General features: G+C 44.9%; 1 protein-coding gene across 4 annotated transcripts in view; it reads left to right on the top strand.

The window, feature by feature from the left end:
- The window catches only part of DBF4 (DBF4-CDC7 kinase regulatory subunit), a 54843-nt gene extending 38285 nt beyond the window's left edge, over positions 1-16558 (top strand). Inside the window, exons 11-14 of one of the 4 annotated variants that reach the window (XR_012638312.1) lie at positions 652-766; positions 1473-1597; positions 15789-15891; positions 16080-16555. Coding sequence is in view for 3 of the 4 variants with exons in the window: in XM_074945974.1 (XP_074802075.1) it covers positions 652-766; positions 1473-1597; positions 3020-4091 (1312 nt within the window). In the remaining variant the exon portion in view is untranslated. Of the gene's footprint in view, positions 1-651; positions 767-1472; positions 1598-2070; positions 2141-3019; positions 4581-15788 lie in introns of those variants that run through there. The other 3 variants (XM_074945975.1, XM_074945974.1, XM_074945976.1) reach the window with 3 other exon arrangements.
- The last annotated feature ends 515 nt before the right edge of the window (positions 16559-17073 follow it).

Genomic DNA, 17073 nt, shown 5'->3' with positions numbered 1-17073 from the left:
CCCAAGTGAGGGGACATGGGGGGCGTCATTTGAGCTCCCCACCTCAGGTGCCAAAATGTTGTGGGCTGGCCCTGAAAGAAGATGTGGGGCTGGGTGCCATTGGCCTACTGCTAGTACGGCATTCTTGTCACACCTGCTTCCCAACATGTCCATGTAGCTATTGAAGAATGTGGAGTAGAGAACTGTGCCTTGTAGGACTCCACAGGTGAGGGCTCTGGAAGTAGAGGAACAGTTGCTGAAAACAAACCTCTGGGGTTTAATATGAGACGGATCAGGGGCATTTTACGCCTTCAGCCATTAATACCTAACTCATATAGCACTCTTCATCAATAGATTTCAAAGTGCTTTACAAAAGGAGGTAACTATCATTGTCCCCACTTTACAGATGGGGAAACTGAGGCATAGGGAAGTAAAGGGACTTGTCCAAGGTCACCCAGCAGGCCATTGCCAGAGCCTGGAATAGAAGCCAGGTTTCCTGAGTCCTAGTCCAGTATTCTGTCCTCTGAAATGAATCTTTGTTCACTCTGATTTGATTGATCTAAAATGTTTGGTTCTCTTAACATTTTTACCATTTTGTAGTTAGCAAGTTTAAAGGCCCAACTTCATATGGACAGATAACTGACTCTTTACATACAACTTTTGTGCTAACAGAAACAAAACAAATAGTGACCAAGACTGTGGTGGTCCAGTTCAACTTCCTCTAAAGGATAAGAAAAAGAAAGGGTATTGTGAATGTTGTATGAGGAAATATGAAGATCTGCAAACTGTAAGTGTAACATAGATTGTATGCTCAACCCAGTCTGTTATACGGTGCTTAGAAATGTGGCATCAACAAATAGTTTTCTGCCTAATGGATATTAATTGACTTTATATATACTCAAAAGTTCTTTTTTTAAAAAAACAAAAACAGAAATCTTCTCTTGAGTGGAATTTAGTGCTAGCTTGCTGACTACACGAAGGGCCGCTAAGGTTACTTATAGTTACATCTCAGAAACATGGTCAATAAGAGTTTAGCAACCCTTGCTCTTTTGAATTGCCCATTCATGCACATTGAGTATTTGAAACAACTTTATTTTATTTTAGCCATTATGGGAGTGAATGAATGCCTTTGTACCAAATGTTAGTATATTAATATCTAGACTGATCTTCAAAATTAATTGTAAAAAAAGTATCAGAGATACTTTTTTGAAAGCTGCTATTCTGTATAATTGTTAACTTTTGCTGCTCTCGAATAGGAGTCAAAGGACCCAAATCCATATGACCATGTATTTTCATCTTGCTCCTCCTGTAATGCTAAACTCTGTTTTGCATGTGCTGTATACATTATTAATATTAGAGTATTTTCCTGTAGCGGTATACTTCTTGTTTCAGAAAGAAGCTACTGTTTTATTTTTAGTGGAGGCATTTTATTTGTATACGGATGTCTGCAGTACAGGATGTCTCATGATTTTTTTTTTTTTTTTTAATTTCAGCATCTTGAAAGTGAACCACACCAAAACTTTGCACAGAGCACCCAATATCAAGTTGTGGATGATATAATATCCAAGTTTGTTTATGACTTTGTAGACTACAGAGATGATACACAAAAAATGAAAAGGTAATTCACATTTACTAACTTTAAAAATCACCATAAACGAGTTAGCCAGTCAGAGATTTCAAGATGGTGTCGCTTTGGGAGTATAAATCTGGTAAAGAACTAATTAATAGTTTTCAGTTTTAGATAGGTTTCAGGGTAGCAGCCATGTTAGTCTGTATCTGCAAAAAGAACAGGAGTACTTGTGGCACCTTAGAGACTAACAAATTTATTAGAGCATTCACTGAAACCTGTTGCTGTTACACATAAGAGACCTGGTTTTAAAAGAAAAAGTAAGTCTGGTGTACTTCATCTGTCTTATTTCACAGGGTATATTTGCCAAGTATTCTAGAAAAAAAGAGAATTGTTACAGTGGTACATGTTAATAGATTATAATTAAGGTTTGTTAACAGCTTATCCATCATATTTATTTATTTTATTTAGATTTATAATTATACAAAAAAGGCACCTACCTGTTACTCTATTTCCTTTGGCAGATATGTAGAAAAATACAACTAAAATCAGCAGCTAACCTATAATAACACCAAGAAAGCTCAGCACTCAAATCAAAATCCTCTTCTCTCCATTCCCAGCCCCCCATCACCAAAATCACCCCCATCACAACCTCCGTTTGCCAAAGTCTGAGTGAAAAGACAGGATATACAGTGTGTATTGAACCAAGAATTGGAATAGGTTCCATATCTGAGAATCTTTCAGAGAATGTTCGTCCATGAATACACACACTTAAAATAAAAGGACTCCAGCTCAAATCCCTTCACTGATTGCAACTGTGGCAATAATAGAGATTGCTCTGTTGTGTTCCCTCAAGGATTCAGGAGATGTGCAAACCCTCTTGTCTTTTTTCTCTCTTTCCTAAAAGTATAATAGAGAAGAATGACATGGGGACATCAGATTTTCCCAGTTGAAGTCAATGGCAAAAGTCTCATTGACTTCAACAAGAGCAGGATCAATCCATTAGTGTCTCCCCGTCTCCTGTTCCTTTTGTGGTTTGGAAATGCTTATTAAGGGTGAAAAGCTAAATCTGATGAAACTGAAAAATTATACAATATTTAAGTGCTTTGAGCGTGTTGTCATTTTACATCACATTTTTTAACGTGGTCATTGTTTTTAAATGCTGATTACCATGTGTGAATTTGGTTTTGTTTAAACGCAAATCCATTTTCTTTGAATATTTTAAAAATGATTTAAGAATCTGCACAAATCATTCTGAATATTGAAGTTTGTATATGGTACATTCTGATCTTGTGGTAATATAAGCATTTACGAGAGGAAATAAGTTTGTTATAAGAATAAAGACAGTTTTGACAATCTTAATACTCCTCTCGATACATTTAACAGATTAAGTTTTGTTAAAGTAATCTGATATCTTTTGTTTCCTTCAAATATTTCTTTTGGATTCTAATGTTGTAAACTGTTTAATTTTAGGACAAAATGTATTATGGGATACTTTTCTCCTGTTATTGGAAACATAACTAAAACAGATGAGCTGAAAGAACAACTAAAAAGACAACACATTTCATTCAAGTGTTATTCTTGGAAAGATTTTAAAGTGCAGGAACTAAAACAGGACCATCAACACACAAAAGTATCCCAGAGTTCGGTACAAAAACTTAACTTCATTTCTGAACCTGTATGTTCTATTCTTCCTTGTCATCCATCATTTCCTTCCAAAGTAGTAAGTAAATTCAAAAGTAATGCTGAAAATGGTAAAATAGAAGATTCCTGTGCTTTAAATCTAAAAGAGACTGGTTTATCACCAAACTTCATACAGCTACCTCCCCAGAAAGACAACAAAACATACCTTGAGAACTTATCTGAATTTTGTGGGCATTCTAGTAATGAAGTATTTGAACCTGAAGTAACTTTAAATAGAAAGAATTTGCAAGGAGTGCAAACAAAGTTATATACTCATGGTCTAGTCACTGATAGTAGTGAAAAGGACAAAAATACCTCACAGCCAAAACGAAAATTAAATAATCCATTTGTTCTACCAGCAAAATATTTGAAGAAAACAGATGCCAATTCAGCATTTAACAAAAAACTGTTAGATTTTGGTGTGGATAATGATCCACAGAGAGAGCATCATATAGTTCTGAAGACTGAGACGCTATCACATTGTCTTTCTACAAGCAAAGCAACTAGTGAATGTGCTATCGATAGTGGACCCAGCTCACCTTCTAGAAAGCTGCACAGAAAAGTAAAACTTTCCTCAGGAAAAAATAAAAGAGGAAACCGGAAACAGAATATGGAGTTATGTGTAAAGCAAACTGATGATTTATCTGTTATTGAAGAAAAGAAAAATGCATGTTGCTCCCCAATGCAGACGCTGGTGGAATTATTTCAGACAAGTGAAGTAAATTCAGATTTTGGGGGTTTTACAAGTTATCCTGAGAAAAAAGATTCAAGTTGCCTGAAAGATATTTGGGAAGGACAAAATGCAAATTCTCTGTGGTCATTATTTTCTTCTTCCTCTTCAACCCCATTTATCGGATTTTAATGCTGCTTTATTTAAAACAATGACTTCTGAATAAATTTGCAAACTGATGAGGATTTTATTCATGGAAATTAATTCTTGTATTGTAAATTATGTGTTCAAGTTTTGGTATATCAAATATACATGCAAAAACGTGTAAATCTGAAGAATAAAGATAATCCTGGTGTGCTTTTCTTTAAAAAAACCAATTTTTATCACAACTGATAAATAGGTTATGGCCTAAAATACAGTGTGTTTAACTCCAGCTTCTAGCCAAGATACATATACATCATGTAGCTTATTGTGAATTTCAGACAATAAAAAAACCAATTTATTTGTGTATATACACACAGTATATTTTATTTTTAACAAAGTAGTTGGTTTCTGATTGACTGAAGTTCTTGTTAAGTTTGAGTTGGTTTTTCTCTCCTCAGTAAATAGTCATCCATCAGTCTTACTAGCTGGCATAGATTAGAAGGAGTATGGTTCTAGGGTTGAAGTACAGAATAGGCAGTCAGAAGGTCTGTTTTTAATTCTTGACTCCGCTACGGACTTTGACCTTGCACAAGCTCTGTCTGTTTTTATATCTATAAAATGGATATAATGCAGCAGTACTTATTTACAGCTTCAACAGGGATTATTGCAAGGATTAATTAATTAATATTTCTGCCTCTTGAGCCTTCATGCATGTGCCTATGCTATATTTTTCTTAGCCTTTTAGTTTGCCATCATTTAAGATTCTGGGAATGGAACTATAAAGAGAAATTTTACTTCGACACATATATTTGTTTTATTCCCATTGTGGTACATGTTTTGCTTCAGTCTTCACTAAAAATGTGACCAGATACCCAACACAATTAATATAAACAACAACTGGGAAGAAACGCAAGCCAAAATAGGGAAGAAACAGGTTAAAGAATATTTAAGGCAGCACGGCCTCATGAAATTTATCCCAGATATGTAAGTACTAGCTAAAGCAATCACAGAATCTTTAGTAATTATCTTCGAGAACTCATGGGGGACAGGTGTGGTCCCAGAGGACTGGAGAAGGGCAAACACAGTACTTATCATTAAAAAGGGGAACAAAGAGGACCGGGAAATTCAGCCTAACTTGGATATCCAAAAAGATACTGGAACAAATTATTCTTTTTCTGTGGTGTCCCTATGCGTGCTCCACTTCACATATGCATGCGTTTCTTGAGCCTTTGATCAGATATTTTCCATTAGCAGTTTCTGTTCGGCCTGCACACATGCTCTACACAACTTCATCCCTTGCTCTGAGGGTATACAGGGCTGTACAGGCGAACCAGTCTCAGTTCCTTCTCTTCTGCCTTGGCCTGAATCAGACCTCTTGCATGTCTGCCTCATGCCTGCCTCAGCATGTTTTGTAATTGTTTATTAGTTAGTATAGTGCTGTGTTGTTTGGTGTTAGTATAGAATTAGATAGTTGTCAGAGATTTCAGTTTTTTTCTTCCCCATTTTTCTGGGGAGCTTATTTGGCCTTCTGATGGGGTGGACTAGGCCATGAGGCTCACTGCTGGGAGCCTCAAGGCCCTGCCTCACTCTGTCCCAGAAAAGGGCAGTAGAGAGGTCCTCCAACCTGCCTAAAGTGACTGTGTGTGGGAAGCCGCCAATCAGGGCCCAGCGGGGCAGTATAAAAAGAGCTGCAGAGCCAGAGCGATTGCAGTTCCTTGCGAGAGCTGGAGGAGAGTGGATGGTGCTCCAGGCTAGCTGCTGGGACTCCACAAGGACAAGACCCTGAGGTAAGGGTGAAGAATGTGCAGGAGCCACGAGGAAGTGGCCCAGGGAATTAGAGCAGCAGCGCAACTTAGCAGCTGTCGCTGTGTCTCTTTATCTATCTACAGGGTCCCTGGTCTGGGAGTAGTGGGCGGGCCCGGATCCTCCCCAATCCCCAATTAGTCACTAGGGGAAGCGTCCTGGACTTTGAGGCACCCCAGAAGGGGGACTGAACTGTAGTGGCCCAACTGAAGAGCTGGGGCCTGAGAGGGCGAAGACATTGCATCCAGGGAAGGAGCCCTGGGGCATTTCTCTATTCCAGAGCAGGGTCATACTGAGAGAGGCCCCTGTTGGAGTTGTACCCCGGAAGGGGTTTGCTTTGCTTTTAACAGACACAGTGTGTGACTTGGCCAGAGGGCTGAGTCAGTGAAGACTACCACAGACAGGTAGAGAGAGAGTGCAGGTACACGCACTTGGCCAGAGGGTGCTCATGAGAGGTGAGTGTGACCCGATTACAGTGATACCAGAAGCGGGGATTGTTCGGACCGTCCCCTGCAAACAAGGGGACTGTGGAAGAACTATTATCAGCTCTAGGCCAGCGGAACGTGCAAAACCCCAGAAAGCTGCCCAGCAACAACACGGCAAAACCCTGGAGCAGCTTCAACAGCAACTCCAGGATCACCAGTCTCTTGGTTGTCAGGGAACTTGGCATCCACGACAGCGTCCACCCAGATGCCTCAAAGGAAAGAGTCAGCAGACCCCACCACAGAGCGGCAGGTACTATAGGCAAGTGGGGCAGGCGAGATGGGTTTACCCTGAGACAAGCCATGGTTGTAAGGCCAGACCCGGTTGCCTTGAGCGCCGCCAAGACACGTGGCCCGAATGGTTGAGGCCCAGGCTATAGTAAAGGCGGAACAGAGGACTGTTGGGACTCAGTTTAGGGCTTGGAAGGCTGCCCCAGGAACAATTTGTTTCCATTGCAGGGAAATGGGCCACATGAGAAGGTATTGCCCTGAAAAAAACTCACTCACGAAGGCAGTACTGGTATTATCATAGACCCAGGCCTCACCCTAATTGGCAAACCTGGGTTAGACAAGAAAGCAGAACTGGGGCCCATATGATAGAAATGGGAAAGCAGTTTTGGGGCTTGAACAACCCATTTCCTGAAGGCAAGTCTCAGCCTCCGGTCTCTGTCCTAAAGGAAGAGAACATGGGCAATATACCTAATGTGTCACAGGAACTGTGGCAGGGCTCCAGCAGGGGGCCTCAGGGCCTAGTCCACCCCGTCGCACACCTTCCCCCCCCCCCCCCCACAAGATTGAGGTTGTTTCAAGCAGTGAAAGAGATGTCCAAGCAGCTGGGACAGACCAAGCAAGACATAGCTGACCTTGAGAAGGCAAAGCTGTTGCTGGTGGCTGAATGCAAAGAGTTGGCCAAGGAAAGAAAAATATGTCCGCCTACGGAGAGAAACACTGGGTACGCAAGAGATGATGGGCAGGAACCCTGTGAAGGAGATGAGCTGAACCGAAACCTGGAGGAAGAAGTCTCCAATATAAAAGACAGAAGGAGTTGGAGCATCTGCTTGTTTTGGAGATGGAATGCTCTGCCTACCATCAAGACCAGTGGGCCCGTACAGAAATAGAGGTGCAGGAGAGAGAGAGACTCTCATTTTGCAGAATGCTGAAGGACAGCTGGCAACAGAAGCTGGATCTAGAAAAAGCATGGCAGGCCTCAGAGGAGCAGCTTACCACACTGAGAAAGTTGCTATAGACTAAGACCAGAGAAGTGATCCACACCTCTGTAGGTGTGGAGGTCTGAAGCACTGAGACATGTCTGGAAACCCATGATAAGATGGTGAGCACAGAAAGGGAGTACCAAGAGGCTTGTGTGGATACCAGTGGGTTGGCTGATGGGCTAGACATCCAGAAAGACCTGAAAGGATCAGGCAGCAGTCTAATAAAGAAGCGGATGTCCTGTGGCAGAAACACTAAGATCCCATGCACAACAGAGGCTGCAATAATGGCAGTAGCCCACTCAGCTACACAGCAGACCTCTACTGTAAGGGGCTGGGGTGAGCTAGAAGAGAAGGCTGCTACTGCTGATCGGAAGTAGGCTGAAATCCTGGAACTACGGACACAGGTTGCCCAATACCGGCAGCAGCTGGAAGAGATCTGCTCTTCACGGGACAGGATTGTGGGACAAGCAGTAAAACAGGAGCAAGAGCTGACCCGCCTCAGAGTGGAGAAGGAGAAGGGGGGACAGCAGTGCTTTCTGCTGCAAAAGGTCCTGCTCAAGCTCCAGAACCTCCTCAAGGTTCAGCCAGGATCAAAGTCCAACTTGGCTGAGGAGAATGAGCTGAAGTTGTGTGGATCGGGACCACTACAGAAGGAAGATGACTTGGACAAGGACATACATCTGCCTGCTGTGGCTCTAAAACCCCAGAATCTTGATGTGGCAGCAGAGCAAGGCCACAACAGGACCTCTGCTAAAAAGAAGAGCTCTTCCCAGAGCAAAAGGAAGCTAAAAATGGTCCTAACCTGCTGAATGTTGTACACACAATAGTGTGGGTACAGAAAGAACAAAAGTGGGTATTGCTTGGCTATGTATTTAAAGCAGTGGGCAGAACAGTACCGTGTCTGGTCTTTGGAAACCCTGGAAGGGATCTGAACCCAGATAGAGAGATCCATAATTCTGAAGGCTGTACATGCAGATGCATCCAGAAGGACTCCTCTCCAGATCAGGCGGCCGAGGAAAAAGAACTTATTTCTGGGGAAATCCCAGCTTTGTTAACCAGCCTAGAGGCAGTAAAAGGCTTTGGTGATCTGAACGTCGCTGTAGGGAGCCAGGGTGGCTCCCCTCCGAACCAGAGGGTAAAGAGCCACCCTCTCAGCCTGAGTGGGTGGGGCCAGACCAAGCTTACGCCAATCCCCGGAAGGGGAGGGGTGGGACAGGAAGTACAAAGGGCGGGGCCCTTTGCCCAGTGAGGAGAGCACCAGGGAGGGAGACAGACACAGGCTGCTGGCTGCTCCCTCTCGATCCTGCTGCTGACCCAGGGGAGGCCCTGGGCAAGGAGGAACCTGACCAGGAGGAAGGCCTGTGGCAACCAGGACTGCCAGCCGCTGAATACCCGGAGGACCTGGAGGGGCCCGGCTGTAGCCCGGGCCAGCGTGAGTCCGACACAGAGGGGGAGCTGGAGCTGCCAGCAGCGGAATACCCGGACAAGCTGGAGGGACCGGAGAGACCCGCTTGAGAGACCGGGCAGGAAGTAGCCCAAGGGCAGAACTGCACCGTGGGGTGGGTGTGTTTGGTCAGCGGGCGCGGATGGCCCCCGCTGACCCAGCGGCGGGACCTTCGCCTCCCGCCACTGACCGGGCCCTGGGCTGGAACGCAGTGGAGTTGCGTGGGCCTGAGTTCCCCTTACCCCGGCCAGCCTGTCTTGGGTAGCAGAACTGTGCGCTACAAACCCATACCGGCGCTCCCCTGCCTGAGGGGCGCGCTGCAGACTCGTGCTGGCGCTCCTCTGCCTGAGGGGCGCGCTGCAGACTCGTGCCGGCACACCAGCGCCCGAAAGGTGTGACTAAGGCCTGCCAGTGGGACCATAGCTCTCCATCGCCCCCTAGGGGCTCGGAGGACTGACTGAAACCTGTCACAGTCGCGCATGTGGTAAATTGACATGCCATTGACTACAGAGGATTATGTGCACCGTATGGACTACCTACAGAAAGGGGGAAACTGTGGTGGGTAACTTCATATTTCTCTGAGGAAGATAAGGATATTGCCAGGGACCTGGTTAATTTACTAGTGTCAGTCACACAAGAAGTACCCCCTTGGCTAAAGAACATGGCTAAAGGATAACTTTGGTTGAGCCCACCTTTGTGATAGGTTGGCTCTGAATAGAAGGAGCTCCTAGGGAGTGTGAACAATTAAAACCTCTCCAGAGAAAGATATTTGAGAGGAACCCTGACTAATTGGGGCAATGAGATGGTTAAGAGCTCTCCAGGTAGAAAGGCCTGGGAGAGAAGTACCCTGAGGAAGTAGGGCAAAATTGATAGAAGGTGTGTCACAAAGCTACTTAAGGAAGGAGCCTGAAGTGGAAAATCTCTCCAGGCAGAGAGGCCTGGGAGGGAACCGTGACCAAAAGTGGTAGATATTATAAAAGCCTCTCCAGGTAGAAAGGCCTAAGGGAGAAGACTCTGATCCACTGGGGTGTGAGACTGCCAAATCTCTCTGTACAGAGATGTGTGGCAGGGAAACTCTGAGAAACTGGGGCAAAGACTACTACAGCTCCCTGGGTAAGAGAGGCCAGGGAGGGAGAGCCCTCACAAATGGGGGCATGTGCAAAGGAACTCTCCAGATAGAAAGGTTGGAGAGAGTAAATATCCTGCTAAACTAGGGCAAAAGATTGGGTAAGCAGAGACATTACCTGCAAGAGCAACACCTCAACCTTGTCTGAGGGTGGGAGGTGTGTGATGGGTGGACTAGGCCTTGAGACCCCCTGCTAGAGGCCTTGAGGCCCTGCCACACCCCGCCCCAGAAAAGGGCAGTAGAGAGGTCCTCCAACCTGCCTAAAGCGACTGTGTGGGAAGCAGCCAATCAGGGCCCAGCGCGTCAGTATAAGAAGAGCTGCAGGGCCCGAGTGTGTGCAGTTCCTTGTGAGATCTGGAGGAGAGTGAATGGTGTTTCAGGCTAGCTGCTGGGACTCCACAAGGACCAGTCCCTGAGGTAAGGGTGAAGAATGTGCGGGAGCCACGGGGAAGTGGCCCGGGGAAGTAGAGCAGCAGCGCAACTTAGCAGCTGTTGCTGTATCCCTTTATCTATCTACAAGGTCCCTGGTCTGGGATCTGGAGTAGTGGGCAGGCCCAGATCCTCCCCAATTAGTCACTAGGGGAAGCGTCCTGGACTCTGAGGCACCCCAGAAGGGGGACTGAACTGTAGTGGCCCAACTGAAGAGCTGGGGCCTGAGAGGGCGAAGACATTGCCTCCAGGGAAGGAGCCCTGGGGCACTCCTCTATTCCAGAGCAGGGACAAACTGAGAGAGACATTACAGAGGGCACTGAGAGAGGCCCCTGTTGGAATTGTACCCCAGAAGCGGTTTGCTTTGCTTTTAATACACAGACAGACGGTGTGTGACTTGGCTGGAGGGCTGAGTCAGCGAAGACTGCCACAAACAGGAAGAGAAAGAGTGCAGGCACACACACTCAGCCAGGGGGCGCTCATGAGAAGTGATTGTGACCCCCTTACAGGCTCGGCTAACCAGGTTGCTGCCTCTCTTGTCAGAAGGCTATTGTCATCAGCGATGGCCACTCTAAGTGTATCTGTTGCTTGGGAGAGTCCCATATCTGCCAAAAATGTAACTTTTGCCTGGCTCTAAAATCTAGAGCTTGCAAAAAATCAGGAGACCAAACTGGAGATGCTGATGAGGAAGAATGCCCTTCAACACGCTTCTGAGTCAGATCAGGAGACATCGCCCCTCCCCCCCCCCCCCCCCCGTACATCTGTCTCCGGACAGATCCAATGCCCCTTTGACTTAAGCTAATGTCACCTAAGAAGGGGAAGATCTCAGAGGACTCAGGAAAAGCTCAGAAGAGAGGAGCTTGGGCTCCCGCCACGAGGAGCCAGCTCCCAAGAAGTCCTGATCTCCTGTAGATCTGTGGTGTTGGAGTGCTCAGCCTCTGAACTTGGTCCTCTGGAGGTGAAAGACTCTTCTACCAGTACTGGCAGAGCAGGGAGATCCCAGAGCACTTTGAAGAAACACGGAGCTGGCAGGGCCCCACTACCATCTACCTCCATATCAGCACCATTTATTTCAGACTTACCAATAGTGCCTTCCCACTCAGCTCCATCAGTAGTGACAAAATCGAAGCACACACCTTTGCCCCTGGCTCCTTCTCACTTCAAACCAGCAGTTCCACCCAAGTCAACTGCTGCATCAGTACTAACCCACTCCATACTGCAGGAATTCCATTACTCCAGGGACTTGACATGTCAGTGTTAGGTGAACCAGAGTTCTTACTGTTTATGGGTACTGAACAACTCTTGGTCCTGAGACCCCGGTCTGGATTGCCAGTGCTTCCTAGTACTGCAGGATTCTCTTCCCTTTTCTATTGGAGGCCCCCTATTGGAGGACATTGAGGGAGGATGAAGGCGACGTTCAGCTAATCAGTGCGGGGCTTCCTTCCGCACCCATTACAGGGTCCTTGGTTGGCGTATTGGTAACAGTTTGCTAGACCTCTGTCTTCATTATACTAGGAGAATAGGGCCACACAAACCCCCCAAATGAGGAGACCTTTGAGGAACAGGAAGATAGGGTAGACTAAGAGGCTACCCCTCAAACCTCAATTTTGCCTTCATCTCAAGACAAAGCAGTCATGCCTCCATCACCATCAGTGGCTAACTATTTTCTCCAGTTCTAGGACCTTGGGAAGAGAGTGGCTGACATCCTGCAGATACTTCTTGAGGAGGTTAGACTCACATCACAAGCTCCTGGACATTTTGCAGTTGGTAACACCCAGCAAGCACTCCTGGATCCAGCAAAGTCTGCGTGGCAAAGTCCTGCCACCATCCTGCCAACTTGTAAACATGCAGATAAAAAGTATGTGTGCCTGTTCTTCCCCAGGTAAAAGTTCCTGGGGTTGTTATGGAAATACTAAAGGACATGGATATAACCTTCCAATAAAGTAATTGACACAGGCAGTATTTTTTCCAAAACTAAGTATCTTTTTATTGATGTATCTCAGGTATTTTGTGCTTTAGTTAGAATTTTTGAGACACAAATCCCTTATTGCAAGTTAAAGAGCACTTAGAATCACTTGAACTATATATGCTATTGTAGTTTAAGTGAAGCAATCTGTTGCAAGTGGCCAGTTTGCTACAAATTGCTGACAGCAGATCTTAAATTGCTTTAAAGTTTACATAAGTAAAATATAATTAAAACACACACATATTTCAAATGTGCACATACTACCCCTATATATTATCCTATACTATACTTTTACTAAACTAGAATTAAAAGAATATTAAGCTTACTCTATAAAGCTGTTGCTGTTTTCTTTTAAAAATCAAATCGCTGCTATTCAGTTCCTGGTCAGTGTGCTTCACTCCACCTCTCTTTTTTCTCTCTCTCTTCAGCAGTTTTTCTTTGGCTTCTATTGCTGGCTCCCCGGCTCTTCCCGCACACCTCTCTACTTTTCAGATGCTGCTTCCAGACTCAAAAAACTGCCTGGCAGCTGGCTTTTTATGCTACATTGTAGCTCTTTCTTTATATACCTTCCTATTCTTAGAAACAATTACCTCACTCACACATGCTCAGTCTTGACCATTACCTCAGAATTCCAATGGACAGCTCTGACCTTTTAAAGCTAGTTTTGACTGATATGAATGGGTTCTGATCTGCTTAGCCAACTGATGTTTGTCATCCCTTACTGCACATGCTCACCGTTGTCCTTTACCTCAGAGCTGTGATTCTACCAAGCCCTACACACACACATACTTAGCTCTTTGTCAGGCACCATTTTAGAAATCCTAAGTTTTCACTGATCATTCTCAAGATCTGCAGCATCCATCCCAGGGTGGAGTGATTTTTTTTTTGCTTATTCAGAATTGACATCAGAAATAGAAAGTAGAGACTGGAGAATTTTCTCTAGTAATAGGGCCAGGATCATTTGCTATACCAAGGACTTCCCTTTGACCTCTCTTTGGCCTCCTGGGTATTCTTGAAAGTTTTAGTGATAGTGGCTGCTTACCTTCAGTGAGACAAATTTAGTCTTCCAGTGTCTCAATGCCCAGCAAATCGAGGGCTGATCTTAGAAAGCAGTACTAACTTCCACCCAGACAGCTTTAGTTTTAGCTTTAGCAAAACTTTTGATACAGTCTCCCACAGTATTCTCGCCAGCAAGATAAAGTATGGATTGGATGATTGGACTATAAGGTGGATAAAAAGTTGGCTAGATCGTCGGGCTCAACGGGTAGTGATCAACGGCTCGATGTCTAGTTGGCAGCTGGTATCAAATGGAGTGCCCCAGGGGTTGGTCCTGGGGCTGGTTTTGTTCACATCTTAATTAATGATCTGGGTGATGGGATGGATTGCACCCTCAGCAAATTCACAGATTATACTAATCTGGGGAGAGAGGAGATACTCTGGAGGGTAGGGTAGGGTCCAAAGTGACCTAGACAAATTGGAGGATTGGGCCAAAGAAATCTGATGAGGTTCAACAAGGACAAGTGCAGAGTCCTGCACTTAGGACAGAAGAATCCCATGCACTGCTACAGGCTGGGGACTGACTGGCTAAGCAGCAGTTCTGCAGAAAAGGACCTGGGGATTACAGTGGACAAGAAGCTGGATATGAATCAACAGTGTGCCCTCGTTGTCAAGAAGGCTAATGGTATATTGGGCTGCATTAGTAGGAGCATTGCCAGCAGATCGAGGGAAGTGATTATTCCCCTATTTGGCACTGGTGAGGCCACATCTGGAGTATTGCGTCCAGTTTTGGGCCCTCCACCACAGAAAGGATGTGGACAAATTGGAGACAGTCCAGCGGAGGGCAATGAAAATGATTAGGTGGCTGGGGCACATGACTTATGAGGAGAGGCTGAGGGAACTGGGCTTATTTAGTCTGCAGAAGAGAAGAGTAAGGGGGGATTTGATAGCAGCCTTCAACTACCTGAAGGGGGGTAACAAAAAGAATGGAGCTAAGCTGTTCTCAGTGGTGGCAGATGACAGAAAAAGAAGTAATGGTCTCAAGTTGCAGTGTGGGAGGTCTAGATTGGATATTAGGAAAAACTATTTCACTAGGAGGGTGGTGAAGCACTGAAATGTGTTACCTCGGGAGGTGGTGGAATCTCCATCCTTAGAGGTTTTTAAGGCCCAGCTTGACAAAACCCTGGCTGGGGTGATTTAGTTGGTATTGGCCCTGCTCCGAGAAGGGGATTGGACTAGATGACCTCCTGACCTCTTCCAACCCTGATATTCTATGATTCTATGACAGTACACTCTCTCTCTCTCTCATCTGGAAGGTAAGTCTCCAGCTAAACATATAGAAGTCTAACTTAGCCCCTCTACAGAGAATACAATTAATGAGTACATATTTGGATTTGTTGATAGCCAGGGCCTTCCATCCCAGAGACAGATTCATAACTTTATCAAATCTGGTTGGGACTATTTAAGGAAGCCCTTGTACTGCAATAAGGAACTGTTTGCCTCTCCTGTGTCATATGGCAGCTTGCACCTTTGTGACTAAGCATGCAAGATTATGCCTCTTCTGCTTTCAGGGATGGTTCAAGAGGAGCTAATCCTCAGCAGGAAACACCTTGGACAAACAGGTTATGCTATCCCTCCAGTGAAGAACTTCCTGGCTTGGTGGAAAGATCAATGCAATGTCTGTGCTGGCATCCCTCTCATCCTCCCATCTCCAACAATAACTGATAATGGACATATCACTGTTAGAGTGGAGTGCATATCTCAACATACACTCAACTCAGGGCAGATGGTCACCTCAGGAAGCCAGTCTCCATATCAACTTGTTAAAACTCAGGCCATTCAGAGAATACCACATTCTATCCCTCACCAAAGGCAAATTAATCAGAATCATGATGGACAATGTGGCTTGCATGTTTTATATCAACAAACAGGGAGGAGCAAGATCCACTTCCCCGTGTGCCAAAGCTATAAAGTTATGGAACTGATGTATAGCCCATCAGATTCAGATTTCAGCCATTTACCTTCCTGGAGTCCAGAGTATCACAGTTGATATGCTTATCAGCCACTTCTCCCAGGACTACAAATGAGAGTTGGACACTCAAATCCTTCATGGGTTATTGAAAAGGTGGGGATGTTTACCCACTATTTGGACCCAAAGCATCCGCAATACTGGCTTGCCTATAACCATAAATTGATTGTCCATTTACTCCGCCCAAATAGGTAATAAGGGGTGGCTTGCCCTAGAGGAGTTGCCAGGGTTTTACCAGGGGTTTCTCTCTAACCCACAGAGAATTCCCCAGAGCAGACTAATTCTGCTAACCCATGGAAGGACATGGATACAGGCCTCTGCTCAAAGGATTGAAATTCAAGCAAGAATTCTTTGAAAGCAAAGTATCCTTTATTTAAAAGAAAAAAATAAATTACAATACATTCAATGAAGCTAGAAAGAAAACACTACAATCTATAAGACTACATAGAATGCAATTATTTTTCACTTAGAAATCTTAAGATGTCAGATTTCCATCTTAACCACTATGTTAATCTACCAGTATTTTTTTCCTAAACTATATAAATCCCAGCAGGAGACTTCCCTTCATATAGTAGATGTATGCTGGACATTTCGGAAATCACCTAGACTCTTCATCTCTATCGCAGATAGAACAAAGGGGTCCACAATCTCTCTTTCACAGAGACTGTCAAGATGGATTTCTGCATGTACTATAGCTTGCTGTGATGCAGCTGGTCCGTTGCCTCCCCAAAGGATTATAGCACACTCTACCAGATCACATGCAGCTTCCACAGCATTACTCAGAAACTTTCCAGAGTCTGAGATATGCAGAACAGCTATATGGGCTTCAATGCATTCCTTTTCTAAATACTATGCCTTGGCCCATGCTATCAGATCTGATGCGGCACTTGGTTCTGCTGCATTGCCTTCAGTCTTGGACTTGATTCAGAAGCTCCCTGTGACGATACTACTTAGGAGTCACCTGAAGTGAAGCACCTATAGGGAAGATACTCGAAGAAGAAAAGATTACTCACCTTGTGTTGTAACTGGTTCCTCAAGATGTCCCCCTATGGATGCTCCACTACCCACCCTCCTTCATCTTTTCTTCATACTATTCTCATGAGGTGTTCAGACAGAGAAGGAACTGAGGGTGGTTTGCCCACGCAGCCCTATTTACCCTCAGAAGTGTGGCATGAGGTTGTATAGCGCATATGTGCGGCCCGAACAGACACTAACGGAAAATCTCCAATCCGGGCTCAAGAGGCACATTCACACTTGAAGCGGAGCACCCCTAGGGACACGCATTTTGAAGAACCACAGTTACTACAGAAGATGAGTAATCTTTTCTTAAATAATCAATTTGTAAGCACCCTAGAGGATGATAGGGTTATAATGAATAGCCCCCATGAATTTGTCAAGAACTAATCATGCCAAAGTAACCTAATTTCCTTCTCTGACAGGGTCACTGGCCTAGTGAATGGGCGGGGGGGGGGGAGCGGTAGATGTGATATCTTGATTTTTAGCAAGGCTTTTCACAGTCCCACATGACATTCTCATAAGTAAAC

Source organism: Natator depressus, chromosome 2 (genome assembly GCF_965152275.1).
Source record: "Natator depressus isolate rNatDep1 chromosome 2, rNatDep2.hap1, whole genome shotgun sequence".
Lineage (NCBI taxonomy): Eukaryota > Metazoa > Chordata > Testudines > Cheloniidae > Natator > Natator depressus.
This window is presented reverse-complemented; position numbering and strand designations above follow the sequence as displayed.